A 13,458-nucleotide genomic window follows, 5' to 3' on the forward strand; every position below is an offset into this window, starting at 1 on the left:
TTTTCCACCAAAAACATCCTCTTGATTTTAGTTTTAATTCTTTTAATTGACCTCGTCTGTATTTTCTGACACACATCAGACCCAAGGAGTTGTGGACGAACCCCCCGTCCCCCTCGCACAGTTCATTCATCCAGTGCAGCGCAGAGTCCAACCCTCTCAAACCCACTGGATTCATGAAAAAGTCTTGAGCCTGACGGTTCAGGTTGCAAATCACAAACTTAATTTATATTAAGTTTGTTTACAGCCACGTAAACAAACACAGGAAGATCAAGATTTACGAGAAGGTAATAAAGAGGAAGCACCCGGACACTCGGTGTTAAAAAGGCTGTGAGGATTTCTGTGGAAAAGTCATATAGAAGAATTGTGAAGTTGTTTAATGACCATAATTATTTTTCCCGTGTAATTTTGTGAAATACAGACAGAAAACAGACCGATGGTTTACTGACGTTTTCCCTCCGGAGATCAACAAATTATAACCTCACAACAAAGTTTGTTCATCCGCCACTTTATTCAACGTTTGTACGCCAAAGCGTAGACGCAAATTCAACGAGTCAGCAGAAATGATGAGGACAAACCGGGCGGCGGTTAACGTCGCGTCTTCTGATGCTGGAAACAAAAAAACAAACCGCCACACACACACACACACACACACACACCGGAAAACAAAGTTTCCTTTAAGATAATTTATTTTGTACAGTAAAACACAGATTTATAGGTTGCTCTGTGGAGAGAGGAGATCGGGGGGGCGGGGAGGTTGGATTTACAAACAGCCGGCATGTTTGAAGGAGGGCAACCACTTCTGAGCACGTTAGTGAATATCTTACAGAGATGAGACGAGTCGATTAACTCATCGGCCGATCGAGACGGAGACCCTGATACGATGTCGGAAAAAAGCTGCAACCGGCGGCGGCGACTCGTTGCAGATCGAAACGAATAATTTGAGGGAGGGGTGCGTTCAAGGACGCCACAAATGTCTGGACGCAAAATATTTCCAGATGCAGGAAACTCTTGTCACGCGATCACTTCTACCATGCCTAAAAAAAAATATAATACAAACAAAAAAAAGGCATTTTCTGTAGGAATAACATGGTATATGGAGCTCTCCGGTGTGTGTACCCCCCCTGGTAGAAAGGCATGTGTGTGTGTGTGTTTGTCAGTTGTGGTGATCGTCCCGGTGTGAGTGTTTGTTGGGGGGTCAGTGAACGCAGCCCTCCCGGGTTTCTTTTTAGGCCCAACTTTTTCTTTTTTTTTTGTGGGGGGTTGTGGGGGGGGGGTGTTTGGTTTTTGGAGTTTTTCCGTGTTACTTGGGGGGTCTGTAGGCGATCTTCCTGCTCTTCAGCACCGACCACCGGTGTCTCTTCATGTAGTAGAGCAGAGGGATGATGATGACGGCGCCCATCAGCAGCTGGAAGAGAAGCGCAGCGCAGACATTAGTCCCCGGAAACACGCACCTCGTTTACACTTTCTTTCAACAGGTAAAAACGTCAAATAAAAGTAGTTAAAAGCCTCTGAGGTGGTCGAGGGGTGAAGACAGCACATACCCAGAGTGTCCTATGTTTAGTGTTTGACATGTTTAGCCTTTGCTGCATCGCCACTAAACAATATATTAACGCCCCCAAAGTGCCATTAAAATTCGTCATTTTTTCTAATAACTGAAGGACGTCATCCGACACCCGCTCAGATTTGTATTCTTATTTCCTTGTCAGATCTTTATTGATTTAAAATTGTGTTTTATTCGGGCAAATTCATTGTTTGGTTTCTCTTTTTGTTTCACGTTTGAAAATTTGGGATTTTGCAGGAAAAAATACACTTAAAACTTTCCAAAACAAGGTTCTGAAAAAAAAAATCATGTTGTGTATCGATACCCAAACTCGGGGATTAGTACCACGATGAACAAAAGGAGGTTTTCAAACTAGCAGCTCTGCATCATTGACATAATGAAGCTGGAACATTTATTCACATAGCTGAGCTCCACCAAACCAGCACCAACCGGTTGGGGGGGGGGGGGGGGGGGGGGGTTGTGACGTACCTTCAGTCCCATGCGTTTGCGTTGGTCGTGCTCCGGCTCGGAAGCCCACCTCAAGAAAGTGCACACGTCCTTAGCAACCTGACTCATGGTGGCAGGGGTTCCTATGGCAACAGACAAAAAAAAAAACCACAAAAAAAACCATCAGCGCTTTATTTTCTGTGGACGATATTTTTAACTCTTATATCAACATGAGAACCTTTACAATGCAAAAAACTATTCACATGAAACGTCAACATTTTTGGTTAATTGAATGTATCAAAAGGTTTTTAATAGTAAACCAACTGTTAATGTTTCCCATGAACCAAAGTGTGATATGACATCTTCTCTTCTACTCTGAGGAAATACTTTCAATTAAAATTAGAGAGAGAAAAAAAAAAGGAAGGCTGTGGAATTACTTTCAATATCAATGGATGAGAGAGAGAGAAAAAAGATCAGGTTTGTATTTCATTTAATATTGCAAAATAAATCCATGTAGTACAAAGGGTGGATTATGTGGATTTATGAGGCGGGACGGATCAGACAAGAGGAGGAAGTGAGTAGAAATACGAGTGCTGGTGGTTCTGCCTTTTGTTCGCTGGGTGCATTTCTAAAAGTATTAATGTGAAAATGAATGTTTATTGGACAAACTGAAAATAGAACTGGAAAAAAAAAAGGTAAATCTGATGGGATTAAAAGGTTGATTGTATATTTCTGCAGCACGGCAGCAGATTACACACACACGCACACACACACACACACACACACACACACACACACACACACACACACACACACACACACACACACACACAACTCACCGTCATCATACTCCAGGATCTCGTTGTAGATGGGCGGAGCCATGCCGATAGCCTGGCCGGTGAAGTATGGGTTGTAGTAGAGTCCTTCTCTTAATATGACTCCTGCGGGAGGCTCGCAGTAACCCGTGAGCAGGCTGAACACGTAGTCCTCTCCACCGTGTCTGAGGAGGAGGAGGAGGAGGAAGAGGGAACAACATCACGTGAGCATCGAGGTTATGAAGAGTTCCGTTCGTGACTTTCAGATTAAATGGTGGAGTTTTATTTTTTACCGGGCGTTAACGATGTAGCTGAGGTCCGGCGGCAGCGCTCCGTTGTTGGCGTTGCGGGCCGCCTCGGGGTTCGGGTACGGCTTCGGGAAGTAGTCCGACAGCTTTCCCGGCCGGGTGAACATCTCTCCTCTCTCGTCGGGGCCGTCCACAACCTCAACCTGAAACACACAAACACACAAACACCACACGCATACGAGTTAAAGGCCTGGAGCACAAACCTGGAAGTGTAACAGCAAGCATGGTTGTCGCCCCCTGCTGGCAGAAGTTGGGAGTACAATATTTTTAGAAACTCGACATGCTCCGACACACACAGCCTCACCTCCTCAGCGATGGTCTTCACCTCGTCCTCTGTGTGCGACACTCCCACTAGGTTTCTGAAGGCCAGGTACTCCATACTGTGGCAGGCTGCACACACCTGCTTATACACCTGGTAACCACGGCGAATGCTGCAGAGAGGGGAGACGGAGAAAATGAATGAAGAGACACTTCTTACAAAGGTTGTGACTGAAAGTGGAGAAACACAACCGGCTAAAGACTTTTGTATAAAGTGTTCTTCCTGGAAGCTTTATAACTTCTCAAGTCCTCTGAGGTAGCAGAATTTTATTTACTTTTACATTCAGTGTTAGATATTACACATGATGTGTGTGTGTGTGTGTGTCCGTCCTACGAACCTAGCGTGGTCCAGAGAGGACAGAGGGCCGGCGTGGCTCCAAGGGTAGTTCGGAGGGTGAAGCTCCAGGTCGGAGGCTTTGACGGATTGGTGCAGCGCCAGAGCGAGCCCCGCCCCTCCGGCTGTGACCACGCCCAGTGTCGTCAGGGCAACCTTCTTGCTCCGAGGCAGGGTGGCGAACGACATGTTGGCCTACGAAGAAAAACGGGTACAAACAAGTTTATTCATTTAAGATCATCCCACTATAATAACACATTATTAATTCAGTAAATCCAATGATTATGAAATAGTAAAACATAAAAAAGGATTTATGAATTATAGCTTCTATTGACAAACCATATTGTGTATTGACTTTAGCAAGTAGTGATGCAACTAACAAACACCTTCATCTTTGATTCATCAGATTACCTTCCCCAAAAATTTAGACATTTGTTTCATCCACACAATTTAAAAAAACATAAAAACAGCAAAAAAAATTAAATTCAAATGTGACATCCAAAACTTTCTTGTTTGAATAAACTCCAGAGATATTTGGATTAAAAACAATCAAACAAGACACAGAAAAGCATTTTAGAGTCTGCATAAAAAAAAAAAACTTAAAAGGTTAAATAAGACTATAAAACAGTTGCAGATTGATTTTTCTGTCAATTGAATCGTTTAGTTTCAGCACTTGTAAGTATAAAGAATATAAAAAAGGAAAGTCCAGCACGTCAAAAACATGATTCTCACGTACTTATTTGCACGTTTACATCAAAATAAGAAAGCTTTAACCAGGTGTCACATGACAGCACCGGTCTTACACAAACACAACACCCACCTTGTTCTATACATATAAAGTTCATTATTATTATTATTATTATCTACTGAAGGACGTAAAACATTACCGGTTTTTGTTGTTGTTTTGATTAAATAATGCCGGTAGATAGTTTAAACCCATTTTTTTTTACTTGTTGTAAATTTTTCTTACTGAACATCAGAAGAAAACAAGGAATTTAAACCAGTTTAAAATTTTGGCTCTGGGAAGATGAGGAAAAAACAAATAATCTGATTATCCTGTCAAAACAACAACAACAACAACAAATCAATATTATGCAATTTTTTGGGGGGGGGGCAGCAGACAAAACTTCTCAGTGAAGCTCTGAACCCGATTCTGTTTTTTAAATTTTTTTTTTTTAATTTTTTTAAAAAGATGAGTAAACCGGAAGATGAAAGTTTAAAGACCGGAAGTCCTTTCAGTCCTTGAAATGCTAACTGGTTAGCTCAACTGCTAATCTGGTCCCGGACAGTAACACGAAGACGAAACGAACTTTTGACCTGAATTAAAAAACACTTAAAAACACAACGACCGCTCGCGCGCTTCACGTGAGAAGAGCTTCTTTCGCTCCGGTCGGAGAAACGGAACCGTTTTGCCGGCAGGTCGGAACCGGAGCACCGGAGCACCGGCGAGCCGGCGCTCGTCGAGGCTCCTTTGTCGGCGCCTTTATCCGAGCGGTTCCTCCGGTTCCGACAACGACGTTAAAAGTGTTCAAACCCCACGTGGAGGTGAAGTCCCAGCTGTTCGGAGACACCCGGAACCGCGAGGACACGCGTGACCTTGTCTCAACCCGGTTGTCACCGCCAGCTAACGTTAGCTCGGCAAAAAAAAAAAAAAAGCGGCCGCTTCCCGCGTTAAACGGCCGTTTTTAAACCCGCGACCCTCCCGGCCGGTCGACACACAGAGAACACACGGTTCCGGTTCGGTTCCGTCCGCCCACCTTCGGGGTCCGGGGAGCTTTCGGCGCGTTGAGCAGAGCTCTCCGACTCCCCGATAGCACCGCGACACGTAGCGCCGCCATCTTCTTCCTCTGCGGTTCTCCGAGCTGAAGGAGCGTCGAAGTCTGGTTCCCGAGCTGTTTCCGGTCGGAGCCCTTCAAAATAAAATAAATAGTCTACACCGGACCACCCGGTCACAAACTGTCAAAATAAAAAGCATGGAGGCCCGCTGCCACTACTTCCGCTTGTAGTGTTGGTTTCGTCTGTTTCTGTTCTCGTATTTATAAACGGTTAAAACTATTTAAACCGTTAAAACTGTTAAAAAAAACAACCCTGTTAAAACTGTTTAAAAAACGGGTTGGGTAAACACCTGCTTACCAGACTAGAACTATGTTTACTAAAGTTAAGGGACCGTAAACTTACCCAACTTTAAAAAGAGGGGGACGTTATTTTGTTAAACTTTTTGAATTGAGTGATTTTATTCACGGTAATTTATTGTGATATCACCAGGGCTGCAAAAAAAAACCTATTACTTATGATATATACATTTATTTACAAGCTTTTTGGTCTTTAAAATGTCAGAAAAATGGTGAAAAATGTTGACCGGTGTTTCCCAAAGCACGAGGTGCATCCCTAAAATGTCTTGTTCAGTCTCAACTAACAGTCAACCAAATATTCCGTTTATTATCGTGGAGGACTAAAGGAACCGAATTACATTCACAATTAAAATCCTACAATGCTGTGACAAAATTAACAACCATAAAAAAATGTGTCGTGTCGTGGCTGTAGGCAGTTGCAGGTCTTCTGCTCTTATTTTGAAGGCAGCCTTCGCCGACCGGAACTGGAAAGTCTAATTCTAATTTACCTGACGCAAACCTTACACAACTTCAATTTATACAACCGATTTTTTTTTTTTTGCACTGTTTAGTAACATATTACCAAACAAAAGCATTAATATATTATTATTATTATCTTTTACGACCTGTTTGCTTTAATAAATCGGATGTGAGAGTGTTTATTTGAAGGAAATTGAGAGGAAATGTCTCCATCAAGCTGCTTAATCATGACCCTTCATAACAGTCGACCTACATTGCAAAGATTGCAGCTCGATGGCAAACACCTTTTTTTTTTTTGTACACCTCTGCTATTTAAAGCTGATACACCACTCAGCTCTTCACCCCAAATCGCCTTTGAAGGAGAAAACTTTATTGATCCACTGAACAGATGACATTCTCCACTTGAACGTTTCAATGCAACACTTGTTCCATCTAAGGGTAAATATAAAAAAGAAATATTCACAAACCTTAAATAAAATGTGCAATGTGTGGGGGGAAAAAAAGAGGGTTGCAACTCACTTTTATTTAGTATTTAAATGACTTGTCCATTTGTCCATGATTTTGTTAGTGTTTAATGTCAGGAAATCATAAAAAGTTAAAGGTGTTGTCCCTGCATCGTCCACCAGGTGGAAGCACAGATTAAAAAACCCAGGGCCATCAACTCAAACCTGCAGGAGGTCCGACCTCAACCAGTGAAGTTCAAACTGACTAAGTGTTACAGATAAAAATATATTTGTTTATTCTTATTCATATTTATGTGCTGATTTTGTATTACCCAGTGTACGACAAATAACACTCATAAGGTACAGAAAACAAAGATAAAGTGTCTGTGTTTTCCCCTATAAATATATAAATATATAAATATATGTTCTGAAGTCTGCAACACTAACATTTTAGGAGCCAGCATCTGGTGGCCTTTACTGGTACTGCATCTAAGGAGCAAATCTTGTAATATAAAGAGGAGACCATGCATGATGGTGCTGTGTGCATAGCTAGAGGTACCAGCATCAATCAATTTAATTCCTTATTTTTGAATATGTAAATGAAGCAAGTATCTGAAAAACAAAACCCCCAAACATTAACATCCATCAGAAATACTAGCTAGAAAATGGAGAACACGTCTAAATAATAAAAGAAGAAACATCAAACCAGAAATACTAAGATACATTAAAAACTTGTTTGAACGACCTGAAGTAGGTTGCGACTGCGACCACAGATGGATGTTTTCTGTTTAACAGCAGGTAGGTAATAAACTATTCATCAGCCGCCGCTGTCGTCGCCCGTCATGTCGGCTTGATGGGAGGCCGAGCTCAGTGTGAGGCCACACGACAAACACTGCAGACTCGAAATTATGCTGAAAATTCGAACCCATCAGAAATGACACACGGGCGGCAATTAGGGACCCCGAGCCAGACTGTGTTTACTGAGCTGAACTGCAGCAAAACAACAAACCGCTGACTTACCCTGTGAAAACAGCAGCTGTTCTGATGAAGTGTATATTGTATCATCCCTTAAGGGAGCGCTGTTTATGGTCACGACATTTAAGTTGATGATTAACAATTGAATTGTCTCTTGCTGCTGATTTTATGCCTCTATGATAAGCGTAATTCATAGTTTTATACACCTTATGAAGAACAGCCATTAATGTTTTATGGAAAATGGAAACATAAATAAAAAAATGTCATTTCTGTTTGCCTTTCTTTGCAAACAAGATATGATTTAAATTACAACTTCAATATTCAAAGCCTGCTATGGAAACATATAAAAAAAAAAATCGGACAATGGCAGGTCCAAATGATCCGAATAAACTACGTGTGTGACTGTAATTCTCCACTTGTGCCATTTAACCGTAGTAGAAGAAAGAAAAGGGTGCAACGAGGTGACGTCGTTAAAAAAGCACCAGTCAAACTAATGCAGAAGTGTTACCTTCGTGGAGCTACTCACCTGCGTGACCCCTTTTTTATTCTGTACATTTGACCGGTGAATGAGTAAAGTTATTTATTGTGTCAGGACCACATTGACTGCGTAAATTTAAACCTAATCGATTTGAGCGTTTTCAGCAATTATATCAGTTTTATATCATGTGTATTGTTATATATAAAACATATGAAAGTTTTGGATATTTCCACTTGGAAATATAAAGATTTTGTTACTGTTATAATAATAAATAGATCAGCTATATAATATACGGTTAAAATACTTATCTTTGCAAATACCCCCCCCCCCCCACAGATTAAATATGTTATACCTTTAAAGTTCATAACTTAAAATGTTTAAATTAAAAAAAGTCTCTAATTGTAATAAAATGAATTTTTCCAGTAAAGACTTCTTTTATCTGTGTGTGTGTTTATATTCAATAACAACGGTTTCTAGTGTGTTACTGCACGCAGCAGCAGTTTTATATATATCAAGGCCCTGATGCATTATGGGAGGTGATTGATGTGAAACTGGTACCAGTGTTGAGCTCTGCTTTCAGATCAGGGGAATCCATCATGTGTGTTTTATTTTTTTTACTCGTCTGCCAGTGAATCATTTTTTAGGTCGAAGGATGTTGTTCCAGGTTCATAAACAAAGAGTCAGATGCTTTCATACTTTTATTGTTTCTTGTGGTACGAGTCTTTAGTTTTTATGCACCAGACATTTTGGCCTGACTGTGGGCTGAATAACAAAGCGAAGACAAGTTGATAGCAACTTCCTGTTTGAGCAACAAGGGCTCAAAACTGTTTAAAATAGGCTCAAAACCCTGAAATTCAAACCATATTTATACAACAATCTATTTCAAAACAGTGTAAAATAGATGAAACACCGTAACTTAACCATCTTTGCTAGTTCGGAGCGGTTTGGAGCAGGAAGTGACCATATTTGGACAAGTGGATCTGACTTGATCTGATCGGAAACTAAAAGAGCAAAGATCAACATTCATTTCCCTTTTTTGCTTTTACAGTGAAAGGATACGTCTTATAAAGGAAGACTCAGATTCAGTTAGGTTTAAGATGAATTATGTTTTTTATAATTGCTTCATTTTATACGTCAATGTATCTTCACGTTTGAACGTTGTGCACAAGTGTCAGGAGACATCCACTTAATATGACTTAATTATAATTCGGATGTCACAATTCCATTTTCTTATAATTGAGGAATAATATCTTTTTATGCACTTGTTGCTCTCCAGTGTGGACAGACGGCAGCTGGTTTTTTAATTATTATTTTTTTATGGACAAAACCGAAATCAACACTGATGTTGTGAGCGGTTCTTTTCTGTCCAGAGAGACTGAAGTTGAGCTTTTTAATTAGCATTAAAATGATTTTTTGGGGTAAATCGGCTAAAAAGATTAAATCTAAGTAATTAAAAGAAGAAGTGATTTAAATTTGCACTGACGGCTAAAATAATTGCCATTCTTGCATGTTTTTATGATGCGTGTTGAGGGACAAAGGTGGTGCTTTTCAATCAGCTACATAATCTTTGAGTATTAATTCACGAGTGTATTCTGGTCATTTGTTTACGGAGGTGGAACTGAACACGTCTCTTATGATTGAGTCACGATTAAAAGAGGTTTAAAACATTTTTTTTTTAATGTTGACTAGATCAACGTCGACACTTAATGATAGTTTAATTATGTAACAGTTGGAAGTAACGTAGCGTTACTGATGTGATGCTGCGTCACGAAGCAACTTTCGTGAAGCTACTTATGTGACGCTACTTCTTACGTGACACTGTTTGTTTGCGCGGCGCGACTTACGTGAGGCTACTTTCCATCCTCGCACGTTTTTACGCTGCGTGTCGATGGACATAAGTTTGGTTTTTTCCATCAGCCATGAAATCTTCGAGTGTTGATCCGCGAGTGTATTCTGTGTATCTACGGAGGTGCAACTGAACACATCTCTTATGATTGAGTCGCAATGAAATGCCTCTTTCTTTTTTTTCCTTTTTAATGTGAAATAGATCAACACTGACAAAGTCGTAAACAGAGCCGACAGCTGAAGTCGGCCTGATTGTTTTAATGGCTGCCACGGATACGTGCTGTGTAATTACAGACATGTTAGCTGTCATGGAGATTAAGGACTGTGCATCACTTTCTGTGTGTGTGTGTGTGTGTGTGTGTGTGTGTGTGTGTGTGTGTGTGTGTGTGTGTGTGTGTGTGTGTGTGTGTGTGTGTCGTGAAGACCTGTTAATTCATGTAGCCTGTGCAGATCGGAGTTCTATGCAACGTGCATCTGTTAGCGTGCGTCACTCGAGTCGTGTCGGACGTGTTCGCCTCTTTGACAGCCAAATGTATCCGCACTCCAAGACTGTGACATCTGATGCATTAATTACACCGCCGACGGCACATAAACAGACTTGAAAAGAGCAGGTGGTTGATTTAACTGCTGCACAAGCCTCCGCTCACGAGTGCCGATAACTGTGCTGCGAAGGTCTTCTTTTAAATGTGGTACCATCGGTGGTACCAGAGGACGTGTAACGAGCGTCCTCGTAGCACAAAACACTTTTTCGACATCCAATCTCAATGTCCACCCTCACTGACTTTGAGGTGCGTTCCCGGTAAATCCACGAGGGTCTTAAGGCCGTCCCACCGTCAAATCATCAAGCCGTAAAGCACTCTTTTCTGCAGACTTTACCTATCGGAATTACCCACAGTTCATAGCAAAATTGGTGATGCAATAAATGTGGTTGTCCCACCGCCCACGAAGTGTAAACAAACCAAACATGGACGATGTTATCTGGAAGTGACAGAACCTGGCTGACAGCTGCTGTGGTTATTTATAGCACGTTTGCAAAGTTTTTTGCATTTTAAGTCAAACATCTGGGATTTATTTACGTCAAAACACGCACCTGTCCACTAGAGGGAAGCGTATCAGAGTCGTGAGCTTTAACAACATCATGTGGAAAAAAGGGTTCGAAATAAACATGTAGTTAAAAATCCATCTCTGTTTAATGGAGATAAACAGTTGGTTGCACTTATTCTTCACTCACGTGCCATTATACCACAGAAGAAGAAGAAGAAGAAGAAGAAGAAGAAGAAGAAGAAGAAGAAGGGTGACTAGGTGACGCCAGTCAAACCTCAAAAGGTAATAGTGACATTTCTATTAATTTCATCCAGCTGGTTTTAATCCAACTGATTACAACCATTATGCAAATTGATTGAACTCAAATAATTGTGATCAGGCAATTACATAATAACTCTGACAGGCCTATATTTTAAATCTAAATCTAGATTTAATTTATTTTCATGACAAAGAACAATTTCGTTAAAATGGTTTCGATTGTCCACTAAATTTGGTCAGCTCAAAGAAAACAAATGTGAATTTCGGTTGTCTTGTTTGCTTCTGTGGAAATTGATAACTGATGTCAGAGTGACTTCTCATCCGAAGAGAAATGCCTCCCTCTGGCTCCTCGTGTACGAGCATAAAAGGAACTTCTGAATAAAATAACAAAAATACATGCAATGCACATTAGGTGAGTCGCTGCCATCGAATCCTCTGTTTGAAGTTGTTTCTGTGTTTCTGTGCACCATTGCTGTGATTTGGATCAAAGACTGATATTACCAAGCAGCATTAGCTCATCATTGTACATTAGATCTTACATATAATCTTCTTTTACCCTCTTTGTGTATTCTCTCTCAGCCTCTTCATTGTTCATCCAGTCTCTTCTGAAAGGCTTTTTTTTTTTTTTTTTTTTCTCAGCTCAGTTTTATTTTCCAGTGATCTTTCACTATAAGATACTCAGAAACTCTCAAAGCTGAAACTTGTTTGATAAATTAGCATCACAGAGCTTTGGCTTTAATGCAGTTTGTAAAAAAAGGGTTTGATTTCTATGCCCGGCATGGGCAGCCCTGTGCTGCTACATATTAGAAATCAAAAACTCTTTTAACAAGAAGAAATCTCTGATATTGGAAAGGAAAAATAGTCTTTTAACAGGAAGAAACCACCGATACTGGAAAGACTGCTGGAAACCCAAGCAGGCGTCAGGATGATATGGTCCTGGAAGATCTTTAAGATAAGATGGAGCTTGGCCATTAAGAGCTTTATAAGTCAAAATATTAAATTCAATTCTTGATTTTGTGGGAAGGAAATGAAGAGAAGCTAATAATCAAGAAATATGATCTCGCTAAATCGGCAAATCCAGTCAGTACCCTCATTTTGGATAAACTTTTTAAAGAATTACTGGGATATTCCTGACATTAATATTGTGTTTTACAATCTGTTAATTGTAGCTACAGAAAACAAGCTCGGTTACGCTCTCCCCCTCTAAACTGCATGAAAGATTGCTACCGTAAATTGCGATGTTGTTTTCTTTTTCTTAAATTTTCTTTTTTTTTTTAATTGGTACTGAAAAAACTACCGTTCAGGGACCCGAAATGAAAATGTTTGAACACAGCTGAGCCCTATTGTTGGCAGCTATTTCCAATTAGATAGAAGGTGAAAGGTCGGGAGTTGCAGTTAACAGTGGAAGCGAGTTTGTTTACATTGTTGAAGTTCCTCTCATCCTCGTTATTAAATAGAGTGTGGCGACTGTGTGCGTCACACAACACAACGCATGCACAACTGCCACACACACACACACACACACACACACACACACACACACACACACACACACACACACACACACACACACACACACACACACACACACACCTTTCCTCATACCGGTGACCTTGCATGACTCCGTGCAGAGTTTTGCTGTAAGACCTTCGGAGCGGCACGGCACACAGGATCAATACATTTATTAATGACTGCAGTTGCGTTTCACCACCCGGCATCCTTGAAAACCCACGAGCGGGTCATTGTGTATTCATGACCTGGATGGATCCTTAATTCAGACAAGTAAAATGAGCATCAAAACAGTCTCCTCCACCTCCCACAACATCACTGAATAATTAAACTGAGCTTTTGGAGATGAACATCATGCGGTGAGCGGAGAGTAGGTGGTGGTGCGAGGAGGGAGGCTTTTGGTGGGGAAGGCTTCGCTAGTTTCAGGGTGCGGGTGAGGTGAGGTGAGGAGGTAGGTGGCTATTTTGGAGCAGTTTTTCTTTCTCTTTCAGTTTTTAAAGTGGATAATTTCTGAGATTGGTGTTTTATTTCCACTAAGAGCATGTTTTATTCA

General features: G+C 40.8%; 1 protein-coding gene across 1 annotated transcript; it reads right to left on the minus strand.

Moving 5' to 3' along the window:
- Positions 1 to 488: 488 nt before the first annotated feature.
- Positions 489 to 5,639, minus strand: cyc1 (cytochrome c-1). The gene is made up of 7 exons (XM_069712682.1): positions 5,520 to 5,639; positions 3,767 to 3,957; positions 3,415 to 3,541; positions 3,096 to 3,253; positions 2,827 to 2,987; positions 2,030 to 2,130; positions 489 to 1,405 (listed from the first exon to the last, which is right to left on the minus strand). The coding sequence occupies exons 1-7, from the start codon at positions 5,598 to 5,600 to the stop codon at positions 1,301 to 1,303; spliced, it is 924 nt and encodes a 307-aa protein (XP_069568783.1). The 5' UTR covers positions 5,601 to 5,639; the 3' UTR covers positions 489 to 1,300.
- Positions 5,640 to 13,458: the final 7,819 nt, after the last annotated feature.

This window comes from Brachyistius frenatus, unplaced genomic scaffold, assembly GCF_029030835.1.
Source record: "Brachyistius frenatus isolate BFR_SWC_R1_liver_20210118 unplaced genomic scaffold, ASM2903083v1 Contig_111, whole genome shotgun sequence".
NCBI classification, from domain to species: domain Eukaryota; kingdom Metazoa; phylum Chordata; class Actinopteri; family Embiotocidae; genus Brachyistius; species Brachyistius frenatus.